Genomic DNA, 21,149 nt, shown 5'->3' on the forward strand with positions numbered 1-21,149 from the left:
CCCAGGCTGGGGGAAGTGGGGAGAAACAGGCAGGTTGGCCCCAGCTCCTGCCTGAGGCTTGCGGGAGCATCCCACACACCCCCGTCCCCCCATGGAGTCTTCTGGGCGAGGGTGGGGAGGTGCAGGCTGCTGCCAAAGAAACCGCTGTGGGGCTCCGGCTCTTTCGGCAGAAGAGGACACCGGCTCTGTGGCTGTGAAGAAGGCAGGGTGTTCCCTCCCTGGCCAAGAAGCGTGGGCAAAGGCTGCTACATCTTGGACTCTGGGATCGCCTTCCCTTGGCTCGGAGAAAGGGGGAGGCTGCCGGAGCCAGCAGGTGGGAGGGCCACCTGCAGTGGGGCCACTGTGGCCCTGGCCCTGCTGGGATGCACACGACCCCCCTGCTGTGGGGAAAGAACCACCGTCACTGCTGGGGCAAAAGCTGTGTGTGTGTGTCCTGCCCTTCCTGCTGTTGGGATGGCAGGAATCCTGCTTTGTTAATGACAGAGCCCATCCCAAAGGCTGGAAGGTGCCCCGGGTGTTAGGGCAGAGCCCTGGTGCATTTGCCCTTCTAAGCAGCCATGTTGGAGCCCCCCTGCCTCCTGGGCTGGTTCCTTGCTGCCAGGCCCACATTTGTCCCCGCCCTTCCCCCATGTCGGGTGCCCCTTGGTACCTGGCGGGACCACTGCCTTGGTGCCCAGCGCTGAACCCGGGAGGCAGGCAGGCGGCCCAGGCACCTCTTCAAGGCCTGGTACAAATGACAGGTTGCCTGCAGGGGATCGTAGCTTGCCTCAAACTCCAGGCCACCGAGGATGCCCTGGAGCGGAAGAGGCTACGTCAGTGCCCAGGGGAAGGCGGGGCGGGGTCAGGGTGCCCCTTTCCCTCACAGCCAGGGTTCTCGTCATTTACCTCCATTTTAGCGAGTGCTGCTTCTGGCAGGTCAGCAGGGAGGAGAGGGAAGCTGCAAGGCAGAAGCAGCTCTCGGGCCACTACCGGGCGCAGCAGTAGGGTGCAGGAGTCTGAGGGCAGCAGGACCTGGAAGGTGCCGGCTGAGAGGCCTCCACTGAGATCTCGCCCATTCCAGGTCTCATATTTGGCAAGCAGCAGCCATTTCCGCTTCTGGAAGATGAAACCGATGTGCGTTGTGCCAAAACAGAGTGATGCTCCTGCCTGGTGGGACACACAGCCAGCAGTACGGCTGGTCTGCCTGCTGGAGAACCCGAGGAGGTCTCCCCTCTGCCCCAGAAGCTGGGTGGCTTCGGGGATGTTGGCAAGGTGGCCTTTCCACACACACCCCACACCCCACCCCACCCTGCTTAGGACTCACTCGCAGGCAGTGGCAGAAGGCTTGGAAACTCTGCTGGTTGGTCTCCAGTTCATCCCAGCTCAGTTGCCAACAGCTTGTGGGCCTTACGACTAGAGGGAGACCAAAAAGCATGGATGCACAGACTCCATCGGCTTTTAGCGCCCTGCAACAGGAAAGATTGTCACTGGGGAGGAGGTGACTGCCACCCTCGTCAAGCTGCTGGCTGGGGGTCCAGGGAAAGTTCCAAAGGAGATCTCTGAGAGGAGGCCACTCAGTGGGGACTGAGAACTCCTGCTGACGGAGTGAGCCCAAGTAGAGGCAGGCTCTGTGGCTCCTCCTTCCCCCGCCTGTCTCAGTGGGGGCTGAGCCTGGAGGGAGGGGCAGGAGCTGTGCAGACCCCCGCTTCCCTCTCCTGAAGGTTGGGGTGGCTGAGAGGACTGACCCTTGCCTTACAAATATGGCTGGCTAGGTTGAGGGTGGGTTGGAGGAAGCAGAGGTTTATCACAATTTTTTTTTTTACTCCATCTTCTTTAGGGTGAAGGCTGCTTCCAGAAGGGAGGGAGCAGCCTGTGCAGAGGGTGGGTTTTCTGCTCTTCTAGAAATGGTTAACTGAATGATTCAAAGGGAAAGGAAAGGAGGAGGGGAGGGAGACATGTGGGCTCCAGGTGGTTCAAATACTGCAGAGCCTCAAATGCTGCAATTGGTACACAGCTTGCATAAATGGTTGTAAGTGGAGGGCAGACTGCCCCCCCCCTTCCTGGGCAAAATCCTCAGGCTTGGCTGGAGAATGTGGCTGAGCTGTAAAACCAGAGTCCTTGGCCAGGCCTGCAGGAGGCACCCACTGTGGCAGCCTCCCCTCCAGTTTCCTTCCCTGAAATGGACATCCCTGACTGACCATGCAGGTTAGGTCTCTGGTCCCTTTGCGTGATCTTAGATTTATCTACAGCTGGGATGGGTTCAGCCCTAAAGCGAGGACCAGCCCGTTTGGGGAAGAGGAAGAGGAAGAGGAAGCAGTGCAGGAATGGAATGCCAATTTCAGCAAAAGGGGCTGCTCCAAATTTTTCAAAAGAGCTTTTCTGTAATAAACCTTGAGGTTCCTGATTCTTGCATGTCTACTTCATTGCTTCCAGTCCAGCCAGTGGGGAGGGCTTCTTCCAAAGGCCCCTTTCCAGACGGCCCCTTAACATGCTTTCCTCAGGCTTCAACGGGTCTCGGGGGTACATTGGGCTTGCCTTTTGTGCTGCTCCATGGGCTGAGCCTGACTGCACCTGAGCGGTGTATGCAGGGCCCTCACTGGTGGGCCTGGGCTTCCTAATTCCTTCCATAAACATTACTTTGAGAGCTCGGATGTGGGGGCAGCTCTACGTGGCCCATTCTGTCCGTGGTGTCCCCTGTCAAAAGCAGGGCTGTCGGTTCTATAGTACACCACTGCTTCTGCCAGGAAGGACTGCACATCCATGCTCTCCGTGGGAGGGAGGCGGCACCCTTTTGCCTTGGCAAATGGCATTCTAGGAACTGCCCGGAATACTTTCCAGTGCTGCCACTCAGTATATTTGACACTGGGGCGGAACAGGCAAGAGTTCTGCTACTTTCCCTTTGGGGACACAGTCCCAGAAAGGCCACTAAACCAAACTCTGTCCAGGTGCTGGCTGGCCATTCAGTGTGGGAAGGGAGGATGCATGGAGAGAGCTCTCCCATCTTGGCCTGCTCCCATCCAACTGGTCATTTAGGCATCCCAAGAGATGCCCAAGGTGCCTCGCCTTGCTTGTCCAAATGTTGCTCTGAGCAGAGAGATTGTGATGGGCTTTCCTTCATCAGAAAGGGAGAGAATGCCCCATGCGCCTTCTCCACATGCTGCTGCTCTTAGACAGTCCCAGAGGGAAGCGGTGTAGATTGCCTCATTAGAGAGGCAAATGGGAGCTGGCCTGCCTGGGCTGAGGAATTTGCCACATGCTGTTCTTAAATTGTGAACTGCTTTGTTAAGAGAGGCAGACTGGAGCTTGGCTGTCTGGGGATGCTGGAAATTACGCCAGGGTGATTTTTCTGCTGACTCGGGACTTGAGGAAGGCGCAGCCATGAGGAGGAAGAGCCCTTCATGAGAGCAGCGTAGCCCCCAGGATGCTGATTCTTGAATAAACTAAAACCATGTGACTGGCATGCCTGCCCGTCTCCCAGCCCAGGGTTAAAAGAAAAGGGTGCTGGATCTGCCATTCCTTGCAGCTCACTTTCCAGAGAAGGAAAACTGTTATTCCACACTTGGAAAAGTAGGAGTTCCCTGGCTGACGCTTTCCTTCCTGACTGCAAAGCCACTTCTGTTCCTTCTGTTTTAGGAGAAGATCCCTTTCCCAAACAAAACTGAATTTCTAATTTATGAAAACAGTAGTATTGCCAAAAACAGCCAGTAGTTTCCCAGCTACTATGCTGTGATTTCTCTGCGTTGATGCTACTGTGCTACTGAATGCTCACTGAAGTGGGAGAGGAGGCCTCTCGAGCAGCTTCTCTTAGTGACCGGGGCGGGGGAGGGGGGATGGCATTGCCAGCCTCCTGCACACACCACCTTGACACAAGCCTGGGCTCACTACAGGTCTGCCATGCATCTGTCTAATGATCTGTGAATATGTTTTAGGTTATGAGTTTTGGGATATAAGACAAGTGATTTCCAGAAAGACTGTGGTCAGTCCTCCGTGAAATTGATACTCTTAACCACCAATCCCTCCCCCCACCCTCAAGCATGTGATGTACAACCCAGGGATCTAGTCTATCACAGACTGTGGAGGGGCAGTGCACAGAAATGTGCCTGCACCAGATTTCCGCCGGGGGGGGGGAAGGGGAGGGCTATTCACATCTCTAACTGGGCCATCAGCAGCAGTATTATCAAAGCACAGCAGGCTGCCTGTAGGCCAGATCTCTGCTGAATGAAGAGGAAACCCCCATATTAATAGCAGAGCAATTAAATTTGTTTCCAGGCAGGGCTGCTTCCTTGTTAGGAAGCAGGTGTGGTGACAGTCACAGTAACCCTCACCCAATCAGGTACCTGAGGACTCTCAGTCTACGTGGGGCCAGGCCAGGTGCCATCCAGAATGGACTGGCAGCATTGTCCATTCCTGCTGTTCCACCCTCATATGCGGCAGGAAGCTGGGCAGGGCTGAGAAATCTTTCCTGGACATCACACTTCAGCCATGCTGTAGAGGCAGGAGAGCAGAGCAAAGAGCCAAAGTGGCACATCACTGAAGCAGGTGTGTGGGTTTTGTCTCTTTGTCCAGCAACCCATTAGCCCAGAGTTTCCTTTGTCCAACTGATCTGGGGGGGTGTATGTGGAGGGAGGGGGCCTCAGCCTGCTGGCAGAACACCTGTTGTGCTGCGGGAGATTGCCCCTGTTGCCAGCAGAAGCTGCGGTGGGAGCAGGCAGGACTAGTTTGGTGAAACTGACGCAGCCGGTAGAGCCTCCTTTCCCGTAGGGGTCAACCAGACAGCTTGAGGGATCACCCTTGAATCAGAAAGGACTTTCCTGATCTTGTTCCTCAGATGGCCCAAACCCCATTTCAAACTGCTTAAATTGGTGGCGTGAGCAAATTCCAGAGATGGGAAGAAGTCCTTCCTTTGATCTGTTTTTCCTCTTCAATTTTCAACCTTGCAGAATGATCCCACTCCAGAGAGATGAATTATTTATAAATTAAACACATAATTAAAAGAAAGAAAACGAATTGAAAAAGAACATCTGCCACTGGATAAAGAAGACTTGTATTTTTGCATCTTTCCTGTTGTAGTCAGTGCGTTCTTGCCACTTTTTCAAAAATGTAATAAACCTTATTTGGCTAGAAAATTAAAATGAAAGAAAAAAAACGGAGAATATCCCTTTCCCCCACCCGAGGCCTGGAATACGGCAGATGTGACATGAATTTGAGATCTAGGGGAATTTAGATGAAGAGCCTGAATCCTCTACTTTTCACGTAAGGGAAGGTAAAGGAATATCCACATATAAAGCATTCTCTGGGACGTGGCCCTATTTATCCCTGAGCCTTTCCTTCATGGGACAGCCCATCGGGAGCAGAGAACCCTCGGATGCCCTTACAGATTCTTTTCCTAGCTTCTCTGTAACAAACGTTGCACTGACTCAGAAGTGCACAAGAATATCCTGAGAGCCAGGAACAAGGACACGTTAATGCTCAGTCTCTGGCAAGAAAACAGTATGTGTATTATCCTGGACAGTACATACAATTTCTTGCTGGTCCCTTCTATGGTTTACTACTTTTGTTTATTGTAATTTATTTGCCAAGAAAACGGCACCAATGTGTCACGGATGCCCCTGTTGGCACCTGAGGGCAAGGGTAGATTACCTGCATTGGTGCTTGGTGCCTCAGAGCGGGTGGTGGTCCTGGCAGGCAGGAGGAGATGAAGGTGCTCTTGATCCGGAGCATGGTCATGCAGCCAGGCTTTGAAAAAGTCCTCTAAGGCCACCACATCGTTCTCCACAGTGTGTAGATCAATCTCTGTGTTCAAGATTGTGGTGCTCTCTGCAAGAGAAGATGAGATTAAATAGGACATCATCAAAAGGGCACAACAAAGAATGCTCTTTCTGCACCAACTCAGAAAGCTCAGACTGCCCAAGGATTTGCTGATACAGCCTCTACAAAGGAATTATTGAGTCTGTCATTTGTACGTCAGTGAATGTCTGGTTTGGCACAGCAAACAAACATGACAGGCACAGATTTCAACCAACAGTTAGGACTGCAGAAAAAACAATTGCAACCAGCCTGCCTTCCATTGAGGACCTGTGTGGGTCTGAAAGAGGGCTGAGAAAATATCTACAGACTCCTCACATCCTGGACATAAACTGTTTTAACTCCTCCCCTCTGGACGGTGCTATAGGACATTGCATGCCAAAACAACTAGACACAAAGGCAATTTTTTCTCTTATGCCATCACTTTGCTGAATACTTAATTCCCACAGCACTATTTTATGCCTAAGGATATTTACCTATGTAGTAGGGCTGTACTGCTATTGTCCTTCTCATCACCTTCTATTGGTATCTTATGGTTATATTACCTTGTTGTTTGTACGTACACTTGTTTATATGTACATGTTGGTTGTATGTTTGTATGTACACTGATTTTATTATTTATTTATTGTTTGTATGTATACTGAGAGCTTATGCCCCAGATACGAATTCCTTGTGTGTTCAATCACACTTGGCCAATAAAGTTCTATTCTATTTTCTATTTCTATTTATTTTCTATTTTCTTCTATTTTCAATTATTTTCTATTTCAATTATTTTATATTCTCTATTCTCTTCTGTTATTTTACTCTATTGTATGCTATTTTATTTTATTGTATTGTATCATGTATCTCGTATCGTATCGTATCCTATTGTCAGGTCCTCTGCTGGGACGCTGCTATTCCTATGGAGGAGTGGGGAGGAGGCTATTGGGGTTGCATTCTCTGCATGCTTTTGCTGTAATTGCATGGGATTCAGTGAGGGGGGCTATTTTGAAGACAGATGGGCTTCCTCCCAACAGGTTCCAGTCTGACACCAAAGTCGCTGCGTCCTGGGGATGAACTGCTATCAAGCTAACACTTCAGAGTTCTCAAAACACCTATGCAGAATTGTGTTGGCTACCGGTGGACTGGTGAAAAGGGGTGGGGTTGGAATTGGGAAGAATAGCTTAATGCTTTGTGCTGGAACTTCAGATTCCGTCTGACTTCTCCGCAATCACTTTCTCTCAGTGAAAGTTTCTTTTGATACCTAATTATTTCAAGAGTCATGCTTTCCTAAGGAGATAGGTGAGGCAGTTTTTTTACATTAGGCAGAATCTAAAGTTCCGGCGCAAAGCATTAAGCTATTCTTCCCAATTCCCTATCCTATCCTATCCTATCCTATCCTATCCTATCCTATCCTATCCTATCCTTTCCTTTCCTTTCCTTTCCTTTCCTTTCCTTTCCTTTCCTTTCCTTTCCTTATCCTTCCCAAAAGCAGAGAAAATTGGGATACAGAGAATATGCACCTAAAAAATGCCCGGGATAGGCAAACACTACTTTGGGGTCCATTAATGGAACCAAGAATCTAGATCAAATTTTACAATAATTAGGACAGCACTGAACAAATGATAATTACAGCTGGTCCTTGAGGTTACAGCTATATTGCAGTGCCCTTGTGGCCAGATGATCAAAACATGGATATATGGCAGCCTGCTTGCATTTACAGCCCATCTCTGCAGCCGCAGGGGAGAAAAGAGGGCAAGTCAGCCAGGGTGGCTGCATGGTGGGCGGCAGCACAGTGAAGGGCAGCCTCTTTCTCAGGTGGTCATCAAGTTATTAGAGTTGGTGAGCCTTATGATCATGTGATAAAGATAGATTCAAGTCTAATGAGATGCAAAGGGTCCTTTGGATTCACAGGTGTTTGAAGAGAGCAACAGCATGCACACTGGTGCCAAAGATTCTGATTATTCGTATAGATTAATGGGATCAGGGCTAGCAGGGACTAATGAGATCTTGGCGTAATGGTGTTGACACACCATGAAGCTGGAACAAAAGATTTCAGTAGGTGGCAACAATCTACTGCTATCCAGTTGATGGCAACAATCTGCATCTTAGTCCATTTTTACAGATTCACTCTTTTGAAAATGAAAAAAAAATCTGAATCAACTCCAAAATTAACAGTTGAACAGGTACCTTTATTAGAACAGCTAAAATGCACTATCAATTGTGGCACGCACACTTCAGGTTCTGCATCAACAGGTTGTTACAAAATGAAAGAAATGGTGGACAAGTAAACACGGGCTTTCCCCCACTTGCTCTGGCAACGGGAGCAGCCAATTTTAATGCCAGCCTGCTTTTTGTTTTGAGATTTCAAGAATGGATGAAGAACAGCTGATATTGTTATGGGTTCTAGGACTCAGATTCCATTTCTGGAGGAGTTTTGTAGACTGAATGCACTCATCAGAGTTAGGTGTAGCCGGTGTCAGGTTTTCCAATTTCTAGGCATAAATGTCAGGCTGCTGTACTCACCCCCACTGCTGCTGGATACTTCTCCGCCCCACTGTGCCCCAGAGAGTTCCTGGATTGCCCGCTGAGAAACCTCGACCACCTGTAGTTGGTGGAGGCTAACCAGGTCAACATCCTGCAATCCAGCATTCAGTTGGTTGGCTATTTTTCTGCTGGGCTGGCTAGTCAGGATTGTAATCTGGAAGAAAAGTCAAATCATAGCAGTTTAGAGGAGGGTTCACCATACTAATCGACAGCACACTCACGCTCCTCATGCTAACTGCTCCAAGCAGAGCCTGGCATGATGGCTGCTCACCAGTCCTTGTCATGCCCAGTGAGCAGCTACAATACCTGTCAGATGCATTGGAGAAAGAGACTAGCTCAAGCCCCTATTTAGTTAGAAATCTCACAAAATCTCCTTGGTCCAAAGTTGCCTTTTATTAAGCTAGCCTACTTCCCAGGGTTGTTTGGGTTTTGATGGCCTTTAAATAATCATGATTCAGAGACACCTCAGGTTGTTGATCACCATGGAGGAAATTTTCAGTTATAAGCCCTCCTGGAACAGGAGGCTTTGCTTAATCACTCAGTCTTTGGTGGAATGAATGATTGCAATGCACTTTGTGTGGGGCTGACCTTAAAGAAACTCTTGATCCAAATGCAGCAGTCTGAGCAGTTACAGCCGCTTCTTGCTGGGCCCACCACCACTGTCGGAGCTGCACTGGTGACCAGTTGGCTTCTGGATACAATTCAATGCACCTTTAAAGCCCTTCATGGTTTAGGCCTACACCATTCTGCACATAATTGTAACGTATTGTAAGATAAGGAATTGTATGCTGCTTGGGTTGGATCTGATTAGAGCAATTTATAAACCTTGTAAATGTAACAATAAATCTCTCCCAAAAGGTGGAGGTGGCCATTACAATTGTTATTTTCTTCTAGAAAAAATCATTGTAGAAATATGCAAAAACATTTCTGAGCATCCATTGGGTGGAACTGTGCAACCAACTCTAAGAACTCCCAGCAAACTTTTATCCAAAATATATACTGGTTGCTATTGCCCAAAGCCTTATACCTGAGTTACCCAACAGGTCACTGTTACCAAAGAACAATAATAGGGTTTGCTCATGACACCCCCATGGGGGATCCTGGTTAGGGTTAGGATCCTGACGATGGCAGAATTTTGTTGATGACACTTGGGCTATTCTGCCTTGTTTCTGCTTTGGGCCCATCTTCAGATGCACTGGACCTCTGCCCTTTCGGCTGTGCCCACTTCTTACCTCCACAAAAGAGCTGCTTAGAGAGGCTCCGGTCATGCCTTGACCCGTGTACTGTTTGAACTGCTGCAATCCATCCAGCACCGCTTGAACCACAGCCTCTTCTTTGGGCTGGAACACCCCTTCTTTCGGCAAGGCACCAAGCTCTGCAAAGCAGCTCTGGAGCCGAGCAAAGCCTCCTTTAAGAGCCTGTGGGGAACATGGGAAAGAAGTACAGATTACTTTCCCATTTCCAGACATCCCGGCGAAGAGGGCACCTCAACCACTACCTGCACGACAGCATCATGGTTGGAACTGAGAAATGTTGCTCAAACGTTACCTTGATACGGTTTACATGAAACTATGCTTGAAATCAGCAGAAAATGTTGCAGAAAGAAGTTACCCATGTGTTTGGGGCTAAATATGTTTGTCTGAAAACTATGTTTTATATCAGAAAAAGTTAAAAGGGGCTAGATGTCATAATGCACCAGAGAAAATGTGACACAGTGGGAAGTAAAAACCATTGCAACATTCCATTAATGGAATGTTGGGCTTTTCACCTTATTAAAGAGGAAGGGACAAAATAAGAAAGGTGGCACTTAAGCATTTACACATCAGGAATGAACTTGTCTCCTTCTTTGTCCAAAGGAGGACGTGAGTAAACAAGGGGAATGCTACAGATATAATAACCCTGATTTTAGCAAAGCTGAATCCCAGCTCTTGGCATGAGGTTCCTGCTGAGATCCAGACGGCTCTCACTCTGCCATTGTTTAGAGCAGTCCTGGGAACTCTTCGCACCTTTGGTGAGACTGCTTGCTTCATTCCATCCAGTCTGGTTGGCTTGCACTCTTATCACCTTTCCTTGGCTTTATTGTAAATTATTTGTCTTACTGTTGTGAGTCATCCAGAGATGTTGGGAATCGGGAGGTACATAAGTTTAAATAATAATACCGTAACTCCAACACATCTGGAGCAGCACTTGAATACCATTGAGATATAGACAAAATCATTATCAGTCAATTGCAAAAGGCAGTTTTACTTGGAGCAGCTTACGTCAAAAGAGACAATAAAAAAGGTAAGAAAGAAAAAAAAGGGCAAGATCATATCCTCGTCGACCCCGAGGCGCCTTGTTTGTGGGGTGCCACAAGGGTCGGTCCTCTCGCCCCTTCTGTTCAACATTTATGTAAAGCCTCTGGGTGAGATCATCCATAGGAGCCTTGATAGTACAGTGGTCTACGCACCCTGTTATTAACACAGCTGCCTGCAATTTACTGCTGGTTCGAATCTCTCCAAGGCTCAAGGTTGACTCAGCCTTCCATCCTTTCTAAGGTAGGTGAAATGTGGACCCAGTTTGTGGGGGCAATAAGCTGACTTTGTATAAATATACAAAAGTATGAAGGCTATTGCTTAACGCAATAGCCGCCCTGAGTCTCCGGAGAAGGGCGGCATATAAATTAAATTTAAAAAAAAAATCCATGGCTTTGGGGTGGAGTTCCATCAGTACACTGATGACACTCAGCTGTACATCTCCACCCCAGGCCACCCCAATGATGCCCTTGAAGTGATGTCCCGGTGCCTAGAGGCTGTGCGGGCCTGGATGGGGAGAAACAGGCTTCGACTCAACCCTTCCAAGACCGAGTGGCTGTGGCTTCTAGCATCCCGATGTAGCCAGCTGGCGCCATCGCTGGTTATTGGGGGCGAGTCATTGGCCCCCACAGAGAGAGCTCGCAACTTGGGTGTCTTCCTGGACGCACGGCTGTCTTTAGAAGAGCATATGATGGCCGTGGCCAGGGGAGCTTTTTATCAGGTTCGCCTGATAAGCCAGTTGCGTCCCTTTCTGGATCGGGACTGCCTACGCACGGTCACTCAAGCACTCGTCACTTCCTGCCTGGACTACTGCAATGCTCTCTACATGGGGCTCCCCTTGGGGTGTACCTGGAGGCTTCAAATGGTCCAGAATGCGGCCACGTGGGGGATTATGGGAGCGACGGGGTGCTCCCATGTGACACTTCCTGCGCGAGCTGCATTGGCTCCCAGTGGTCTTCCGGGTGCGCTCTATGGCTTAGGGCCTGGATATTTACGAGACCGTCTTCTGCTACCAATTGTCTCCCACCGGCCAGTGCGCTTGCACAGAGAGGGCCTCCTCAGGGTGCCGTCGGCCAGAAAAGGTCAGGGGGAGAGCCTTCTCTGTGGCGGCGCCCACCCTCTGAACAACTTACCCCCAGAGACACGCACGATACCGGACCTCCGGACTTTTCGTCGGGCCCTTAAAACCCACTTATTTCATCTAGCCGGGCTGGCTTGATCCCATCCTTTGGTTTTAATTTGAAATTAATTTTAACTGAGTTATTTTAAATTGTGGCCGACGTTATTTAATATCTTTTAAACTGTTTTAATTTTTGTATGTTGTGTTTTTACTTTGGCTGTCCACCGCCCTGAGTCCTGCTGGAGAAGGGTGGTATAAAAATCAAATAAATAAATAAATAAATAAATAAATAAATAAATAAATAAATAAATAAATAAATAAATAAACAGCAGACTTTCAAATAAGGGATTAACACCAGACAAACAATCAAGGAGAAAAGAAATGAAGACTGGAGCGGGCAAAGAATGGCATCACACCCAAACATAGCAAGATGGGCTTTGGGTATGAGATTTACCACAACAAAAGGTAGCCACCAATTCCAAGACCTGAGTATTTTAGGCCTTTGGGCTGCCAACCACCATGAATATAGAAACACTAAACTCCATAAATGTAACCCATAAAAGTTCCCAAGCAAGAGAAACCAGATTCCCAAAGGAGCAAAGGTTACATAAGAGCTAGCACTAATGAAAAAGTAGAACAGGGATCTTCAGATATTTTAATGGGCTTATGTGTGTAATGGGAGCACTCACCACAAAGGGCAGCAGGCATTCCTGCTGGTTCTGGACCACGTAGAGGCTGAATGAAGGGATGCGGGGTGAGCCTGTCAAACTGCAGGCTAAGCAGAAGACATTTTCCAAGGCTTCACAGAGTTTGTGGCAGGTGTTGTCCCAATGGGGAGGATGGATGTCTACTACCAGGATTCGCAGAGATTGCCTGGAACGAACAGTGGTGGCGGCAGGACATTTCTCAACAACACTAGGTCTTTGCCTTCCGGGACTCATGGTTTTCTGAACGCAATTGAGATTGCGGCTGTCTGGAAAGTAGAAGTCAAGGGCTGACTCTTTTCACAGTGCACTGTCACTTGTGAAGATAAATATAGAGGATGCCAGAAAGAGAAATGTTGGAGGGGTGGAAGAAGAGCAGCAGGGTGTAAAGACCAGCAGCTCCATATCTGATGCGTGCGGGGCAGCACCCCGCCTGTCGTGAGAGAGGAAACCATGACGTGTGAATGTGGGCATTATATGTGATTCCTACCTTCAGGTTTGTTCTATTCAGTCTATCCAAATCTGTTTATATGGCCACTTCCAGGATTCTTGGCTTGAATAGTTAAGGGGAATTCTTGTTGGGAATTTTGGGTGCTAGTCTCAATATATCTGGGGGTTCTTCCATACAAACCTACAATTCCAAAACAATTCTTATATATGCACAAGCTACGTTTAAACACTACATTAAGCCATGGTTTGATCACAATTTTAATTACCTGGGTTCACAAATAATAATATTAAGCCAACCTCAAATCAGAGTGATTTGTGAACCCAAACACATGGGAAGTTAATTCCAAACTGCCAAGAGAACCACCTGATGGTATTTTTTTTTCAAGACCAGGGCAGCCCAACCAGGAGGATTGTCCAGGGAGTCTTTGAGAGGAGATCTTGTGCCACATCAGACCCTACAGAAAAGAGTATCTGTAGCTCAGAGCTGAGGTATGGGGGCCTTGATATTCAGAGCTTGGTGCATATGACTCTAACATATCAAAATAGGAGCAAATCCTGCTCCCTTCTAGCCCTGATGATGTGATCTAGTTTGGCAGTGAAATATCTGCCAGAAAACCACCAAGCGAGAGCACCAAGGACCCCTGACATCAGGCCCTTCTCATCCCCTCAGTCAGAGCTAGGGGTGCTTTTGGAGGCCGCTCCTGGATTCGCCTTCCAAAGATTTAGACTAAGAAGCCCATGTATATATAGGTGGGCTGTGTGGGGGTAGGAAGAGATGCCTTTTACAGACCAAGTCAGGGGCTTTTTCCTCCAGTGCCCAGGCGCGGGTCCTCGGTGGGGCACAGAAGAGGGAAGCCAGGTCAGAGCAACCCATTTGGGGGAGCCCGCCCTCGCATCCCCAGCTCAGTCAGTCCAGAGGGAAAAGCCTGGGGGGAAGGCCCGGGCCTCGGCCTTCTTTCGCCGGGACGAAGGGTGGTCGAGGAACGGGCCTTTGCCAATCGGCGGAGCTGCTGCCGCCGCCGCCCCGCTTTCTCGGGATCGGACCAAACCAAACGGGGCTCCTGAGAAAGGCCCGGCGGGAGAGGCCGGGCCCTCCGCTCCGCCTCCCTTTGTGGGAGCCGAGCCGAGAATCGCGGGTGGGGACGGGCAGGCCTTCTTTCCACCCCCGGGGAGGGCGGCTGTCCAAGCGGGGCCGGCGACCCACCCCCTCCTCCTCTCCTGCGGGGCTGGGCGGAGGGACGAGCTTCCCCCGGGCGGCGCGGAAGTTGCGGGCGAGGAAAGCCCGGCCCGCCTCAAGAATGGCCGCGACTTCTGCAGCGCACCCCCCACCCCCCACCCCGCTGAGCAGCTCCTTTGCCCCCCACCCCCACCCCCACCCCGCCCTGGCAATCGCCTCCCCACCCCTCCGCCGAGCCTTCTCCCGTTGGAGGCGGGGGAGTGCCAAGGATACCGCTGCGAGCGGCTGCCAGAAAGCGGGGCCCTGTCCCCCGCGCCCGGAGATGACAGGCTCGGAGGGGACCCCCGAAGGCTTCCCTTCAGCTTGCCAGAGGGATTCCTGCGGGAGGGACGGAGGGCGGGGGGGGGGGCACCCCGGCGGGAAAGGGCAGAGATCCCCGTAAGGAAGATAATACATAGCAGAAGGTTGTGGGGGGAGGGGGGGGGAGGCCGAGACCTCGGAATCCCAGGGAGCCCCGGCTTTTTTGGAGGGGGGCGGCAAGCGCAAAGCCCCGCGTGGATGCTGGCCAGCAGCTCGTCCAGGAAGATTCCGGTGCCTTCCTGGATCACCAGCTACCCTTGTCATGAGAGCTGCTAGAAAGGTGAGGCAAAGCCCGGCCGGTTCTGGGCTGCAACAAGGGTCGCTCACAAGGTATGTGGCAGTGTGTCGGGAGAAGTCGTCCTTCAGTCCTGGAAGGGAAACATCTACCAAGAGCTCCTGGGGGTTCAGGCCCCTGTGGGGATGGAAGGGGGCTGTCTCCAGCGGCCAGAAGGGCTGTCCCGCAGAAGAGGGGGCAGGCTGGTTCAGAGCCCTTCCAGAGGATGGGGGGACAAGGCAGCCCTGAGCTCCAGTTCATTGGGGCTCCGCAGGAGCAGTCAGCTGGGACCGTCTGCCCTGCGGGGGGAACCCTTCTCTGCATGAGGCTAGCCAAAGGTAATGCAGCGTTCTTCCCCGGGGGTGGGGGGTGGGGGCTTTTGCCAACTACAGTGAATTCTAGCTTTTAGCTTTGAGATGTGGTCCCTCACTAACTGGTTCATCCACAGTATTGCTGTTTGGGTCATAACTCTGTGGGGGTTGTGGTGGTGGACTAAACTTCCCCTCACCTTCCTGAGGCTCTTCCTCTGAAGTGGGGCTTACCCACACTGACCAACTTCCCTCTTCCTAGGAAGGCCTTGGGGAGAGGAGGGGAGTTGCAGGGTTGCCCTGTGGGTGCTCAGAGATGGGGGGAGCGGGGGCAGCCTTTCCCCACGTGCAAGTGACTCTGGAGCCAGAAAACAGTGGAATTTCCTTGACAGAACTTGATTACAGGTAGTCCTTGACTTATAACCATTCTTTTAGTGAAGTTACAGTGGCACTGAAAAAATTGACTTATGACCGATGTTCACACTTGCCACCATTAGAGCATCCCCATGATTATATGATCAAAATTCGGGCACTTAGCAACTGGCACCTACTTGTGACAGTTATACTGTCCTGGGGTCATGTGACCATCACTTGTAACCTTCCCGGCTGACTTCCAACAAGCAAAGTCAATAGGGGAAGCCAGATTTGCTTAATGACCACAATTCACTTCAAGCCAGATGATTAACGACCACACGATTCACTTAACTGTGGCATACAAAAGGTTATACAATGGGGTAAAACTCACTCAACAATTGCCTTGCTTAGCAATGGAAAGTTTGGGTCCAATTGTGGTTGTAAATTGAGGATTACAAGATGCATGTCTTGTGCTTTGTTTTGTATAAGACCAAATTTTCTTATTATGCCAGAAGCTTTTTTGAGATCAACTTTAGGATTTTAGTTCTCTACAATTAGATTTCATTTTTTAAAATGTGTATCAAATTGATAAGGTGTTGCCATGTTGTTTCATCCTTTTGCCTCTGGGCATTGTTCCCACCTCAACCCAGCCACATCGGAAGTCCTGAAGCTGGTGCTGCAGCTGCTGCTCCCCATTGGACCCCAGCTTTTCTCCAGGAGTTTCTTGGAGGCCTTCTGATTTGGGAGGGATTACATTGATAGTTTCCTGGTTGTTAATATCCACCTGGTTTTCTTGGCTGAAAACTGAATCCATACGCCAGTTGGGTCCCTTTCTGGATCGGGACTCCCTATGCACGGTCACTCATGCCCTCGTCACCTCTCGCCTGGACTACTGCAATGCTCTCTACATGGGGCTCCCCTTGAGGAGCACTCGGAAACTCCAGCTGGTCCAGAACACGGCCGCGCGGGTAATTATGGGAGTGACGTGGCGCTCCCATGTGACACCTTGCCTGCGCGAGCTGCACTGGCTTCTGGTGGTCTTCCGGGTGCGTTTCAAGGTATTGGTTCTCACCTTTAAAGCGCTCCATGGCTTAGGGCCCGGTTATTTGCGAGACCACCTTCTGTCACCGATAACCTCCCACCGGCCAACTCGGTCCCACAGAGAGGGCCTCCTTAGGGTGCCGTCGGTCAAGCAATGTCGACTGACGACCCCCAGGGGGAGAGCCTTCTCTGTGGGGGCACCCGCCCTCTGGAACGAGCTACCCCCAGGAATACGACTAATCCCGGACCTCCGGACCTTCCGTCGAGTTTTGAAGACCTTCCTATTTCAGCAAGCTGGGCTGGCTTAAAATTTTAATGGGTTATTTTAAGGGTAATGGGTTTTAATGTTTTGGGAAGCCAATTCGATTTAATTCTGTTTTTAAATTATTTAAAATTTTGTATTGTATGTATTTTAATTTTGGCTGTGCACCGCCCTGAGTCCTTCAGGAGAAGGGCGGTATACAAATTTAAATAATAAATAACTAAATAAATAATAAATAAATATTCTTTTCTAGTAGATCATGTTTAATCTCTACTGTACACTTGTGTATGCCTTCTGGATCATGAAGACTTTAGATCATCTTGTTTGTTCCCTCTTCTCTGTGTATTGACCTATTTCTTCCTTGTGGTTTGAAGACAGCCACTGTTGTTAATAAAAGCAAGGAAAAGAGGGTTTTGTTGCCTTAAATCAGCTTCCCCTGAAATTGCTGCATTTTGCAAAATGCTAGCTGGCCGAGTGCTGCTTTTGGCACATTCCTTCCAGCACATCTGCACTGAATTTACAACCAGAAATTTTTCTTCCTCTTTATTTTCTCCTTGCTATTGCCTCTTGTCTCTTGCTCTCCATCGTAACTTCCTCTGTAGCGGTCCAGACAGTCAGTGCTTTGCAGAGCCTCATATGTATGCTTGTTATTTCCAAAACCTGTCTCCCCTAAAGCAATCAAAGCACGTTGCAGATACATGATTTTATTTGCAAGCCATCAATTATCCACTACCACAGCAAAGCTTTCATGGCCACGAGCAATAGCAGAACACGGTTTGTGTGCTTTCAGCTCCCCCTACATCAAAGGAAAGAAAGGCAATGGCAAGCCAAAGGAAAAAGCAGGCACCGTGGAAAGTACAGCTTGACATCAGAATATTTTGGACGAAGCCATCTGTGGGACATTGTTTATCTCTTCTTCTTACTAGGCTAGCATGCCAGCCTTACTCTTTCTGAGATATGGTCAGTGAATAAAAACAAGTTGGTTTACTGGGCCAGAAATCCCTGACTGAATTTTCTCCCTGATGCCACTCAGGATGACTTTTTTTTTTTTTTTTAAATTTGATTTATATGCCGCCCTTCTCCGGAGACTCGGGGCGGCTTACAATGCGTTAAGCAATAGCCTTCATACTTTTGTATATTTATACAAAGTCAGCTTATTGCCCCCACAAACTGGGTCCTCAATTTACCTACCTTAGAAAGGATGGAAGGCTGAGTCAACCTTGAGCCTTGGAGAGATTCGAACTTACAGTAATTGCAGACAGCTGGTGTTAATCACAATGCTATAAGTCTGCTGAGCCACCAGGCCCTTTTTTCTTGTTGTGAATATTTTCTTAGACTTTTGAGCAGTTCACCATCCATTCCATAGATACCAAATGCAGTTTACATGTATATTGGGGAGGGGAGGCACCTTTACCTACCATAATAGGCCCTGGAGTTATTGAACTGCTTTGCATTCCAGAGATTTTGGCATTAAACTCATAATCCTGTTTGGAAAAGGCTTGAAAAGATGGGATGGTCACCTGGTCACTGAGATTATTGGCTCTGCTTTTGAGTCCATCATGGTTTCTCAAAGTCCTGCTGTTTTCAACATGTTGAAGGACTCGGTGAAGCTGTGGTCAGCTGCCAGGACACCACTCTCATCCATGGAATCTCTGGGACCGAGGCGTAAGGGAGACCCCTTGGAAGACTGGGTGGAGCCACCCTTGGGAGGAGAGGGGCTGTGAGCCTCTTTGGCTTGCTCAGGATGGATGTGGGGATTCCAAGCAGACTCAGAAAAATACAGAAATGAGGGAAGCAGAAAAAAAGACAAGTCTTGCCACCATGTCACTCTGAGGAAGAGGCTGGGTCGCATGAAGGCAGCCTCTGGGGTACCCCGTGGCTAGCCAGGTGTACTCTTGGCCTTGTTCCCCAACTACCAGTCCTCCCTCTCTCTCATCTGCCTCCATGGGGCTCATGGCCCAACCAGTTCGTGGGGGATGAAGAAAGTGGCGCTTCTACTTGTCTCTGAAGTTCTTGCCAATCAGCCCCCACCGTCACTTATCTCAAAGGTGCTTTTTTTTTTTTCAAGAGGCAACTGGACTTTCTGGTTTTTCTTTGAAGATGTTTCACTTCTCATCCAAGAAGTTTCTTCAGTTTTGACTGGATGGTGGGGAATGGAAGGATTTATACTCCTTGCAGACAGCTGGTCATTTGCATTCTTTTAGAGAGTTGTTGAGGTCATTTGGAGCTTTATCTGTGCACTCAGGTTGTCTGTATCCACCATCCAGTCCGAACTGAAGCAGTTCCTGGATGAGAAGCAAAACATCTTCAAAGAAAAACCAGAAAGTCCAGTTGCCTCCTGAAAAAGCACCTTCGGTACAACCATGACCTGGATAACAGAATCTCCAGACTTCTGTCACTTTAGGAGGCTGTGGCCTTCACACTCCACCTTGTTCTTCCTGCCCTCGGCCATGCTGGGCCATTCTGGACCCTGGCCGGCAAGGCTCCTGCTCTGCTTTCTGCTAGTCAGCGGCTGCTTCCTACATAAGAGGAGGCGGTGACAAGTCTTTGATGGGAATGGGGGATTCTTTCTCACACACGTATCTATCGTATTTCCTTACATACTGCCTCGTCCTGAAATTTGGGGGATTTACTATAAAAGCGTAGAAAAACTGCTTTTATAACTTCCCATCTCCTAACCAGCAAGACTCCGAAGGGATCACAAAAACCAGGCAGCCGGACGCTCCGCGCGCACCAAGCGGTCTCTGTTGGGCGACCCCACTCCCACCCTGCACCTTCGGTCTTCTCCCACCAGGTCTCGTACGGTCGAGGCCACCGGAACATGCCGGCCCAGGTGGGCGGCAGCCGGAACGCTCCGAGGCCCGCCGCGAAGCCAGCCGGAGTTCTGCGGGCTGCAGGAGGAGCGTCCCGGCAGGCAGCGATCCGCGTGCGGCTGGTCCCGCGGCGCCAACGGAGCGGCCGTTGCCGGGGCGACCGCTGGACGCCCGGCCTGGAGCATGGCGGCGGTGGCGCGCAGGGTGCCGCTGGGCAGGGAGGCGCACGGCGTCTACAGCCTCTGCTTCGGCGCGAGCGGCGCGCAGCTGGCAGCCGGCTTCGGCGACGGGGCCGTGCAGGTAGCGGGGCCGGGCGGCGGGCGCTCTAAGCCAGGGCCGCCGCTGCACGAGCTCACGCCGCTCTCCCCGCAGCTGGTGGACGCCGGGACGGGCGCGCCGGGACCCTGCCTGAGGCCGGGCCGGCGTCCGCGGCAAGCCGTCACCGCGCTCGGGTTCCACCGCGCCAAGCCCGGGCTGCTGCTGGCCGCCGGAGCCGACGGGGTCGTCGTCCTCTACGACCTGCGCGCGGGGAGCGCCGCGGCCTCTCTGACCGGTAGGCCCGCGGCGGGCGGGCGGGCGCACGGCGGGCGGGCTGGATGGCCTCGCTGACCCCCCCTCCCGGCCCCGCAGAGGAGGAGAATGAGATCCACGCGCTGGACTTCTGCCGCGACGGCAGCGCCTTCGCCACGGCTGGGAAAGACCGGCACATCCGCCTCTACGACAGCCACACCCACCAGGTGAGCCCCGCCCCTCCACGTCCCTCCAGGTCCCCGCGCGCGCGTGCCCTCGCCTCCCGCGCTCTTCCTCCGCTTCTCATTTCAGCTCGTCCACGTGGTGCGCGCCCCCGACTTCATGGCCGGGGATGAATTTACGCCCTTCAGCGGCCATTCCCGGCGGATCTTCGCGCTGCGCTTCCATCCCAGCGAGTTGCACCTTTTCCTGACCGGCGGCTGGGACAACTCCGTCAAGGCAAGTGCGGTCCCCGCATGGGCGGCTGCTCCCCCCCCCGCGCTCCCCCCACGGCGCCTGGGTCAGCGAATGGCTGCCTGTCCTCTCTGCTAGGTTTGGGACAAGCGCGTGCCCAAAGGGGCGCAGAGCGTGATCAACGGGCCCCACATCTGCGGTCCTGGGATCGATATCAAGGTGAGTCCCGTACGAGGCGGGAGTGGAGTGGGGCGGCGCGGGGGATTTCCACCTTCACAACCGAAAAGGATGCGATTGCCGCCGGCCAAATGGAGTGGGTGGGAGCCCTCTCGGGTAGGCTTCCCCAAGGCCTGGCCTGGCTGCTGAGCTGGAGCCTCCGAACCCAGATCCCCTGGGCTGAGCAAATGGCAAGGTGGAGCCTTGGGTCAGGCAGAGACCAGGCCTCCTCGGTGCTGACAGCAGCATCCTCTGAGCTTCCCAAAGGGAGACAGGGCACCAAGTGCCAACTGATCTCTGATGGAGAGACCCAACAGGGTAGCAGATGAGAGGGCCTCCCCTTGTGTTTCTTGGGCTTCCAGGTGAAGCATCAGGTGCAAGTGACTTCAAAGCATCAACTGTAGGCTACGTGTCTTTACGTTTAACACTCCAGCAATTACTTGGAAACTCCAACCGGAAGAAAACCTTGTGCCAAAGAGAGAGGACAGTGAAGTCACCCATCTGCCTCCCCTCCCCCTCCCCCCAAATAGGGAGAACATATC

General features: G+C 51.0%; 1 protein-coding gene across 1 annotated transcript; it reads right to left on the reverse strand.

The window, feature by feature from the left end:
- Positions 1–245: 245 nt before the first annotated feature.
- Positions 246–12,665, reverse strand: M1AP (meiosis 1 associated protein). The gene is made up of 9 exons (XM_070948449.1): positions 12,414–12,665; positions 9,543–9,728; positions 8,290–8,464; positions 5,620–5,796; positions 4,317–4,464; positions 1,304–1,445; positions 886–1,095; positions 650–793; positions 246–380 (listed from the first exon to the last, which is right to left on the reverse strand). Exons 1-9 carry the CDS (start codon positions 12,663–12,665, stop codon positions 246–248), a joined length of 1,569 nt encoding a protein of 522 aa, XP_070804550.1.
- Between the last annotated feature and the right edge of the window lie 8,484 nt (positions 12,666–21,149).

The sequence above is a fragment of the Pituophis catenifer genome, unplaced genomic scaffold, assembly GCF_029215685.1.
Source record: "Pituophis catenifer annectens isolate HBS135680 unplaced genomic scaffold, rPitCat1.0.hap2 SCAF_8, whole genome shotgun sequence".
NCBI classification, from domain to species: domain Eukaryota; kingdom Metazoa; phylum Chordata; class Lepidosauria; order Squamata; family Colubridae; genus Pituophis; species Pituophis catenifer.

Excerpts from the sequence above, each read along its gene's own strand:
- M1AP (XM_070948449.1), bottom strand. The coding sequence starts at position 12,665 with ATGAGTCCCGGAAGGCAAAGACCTAGTGTTGTTGAGAAATGTCCTGCC. Across the intron at positions 8,465-9,542 it reads TAAGCAGCTCTTTTGTGGAG|ATTACAATCCTGACTAGCCA; the intron begins GTAAGAAGTGGG and ends CTTTTCTTCCAG. Across the intron at positions 381-649 it reads CAAGGCAGTGGTCCCGCCAG|CAGGGGGGTCGTGTGCATCC; the intron begins GTACCAAGGGGC and ends CTTTCCCCACAG.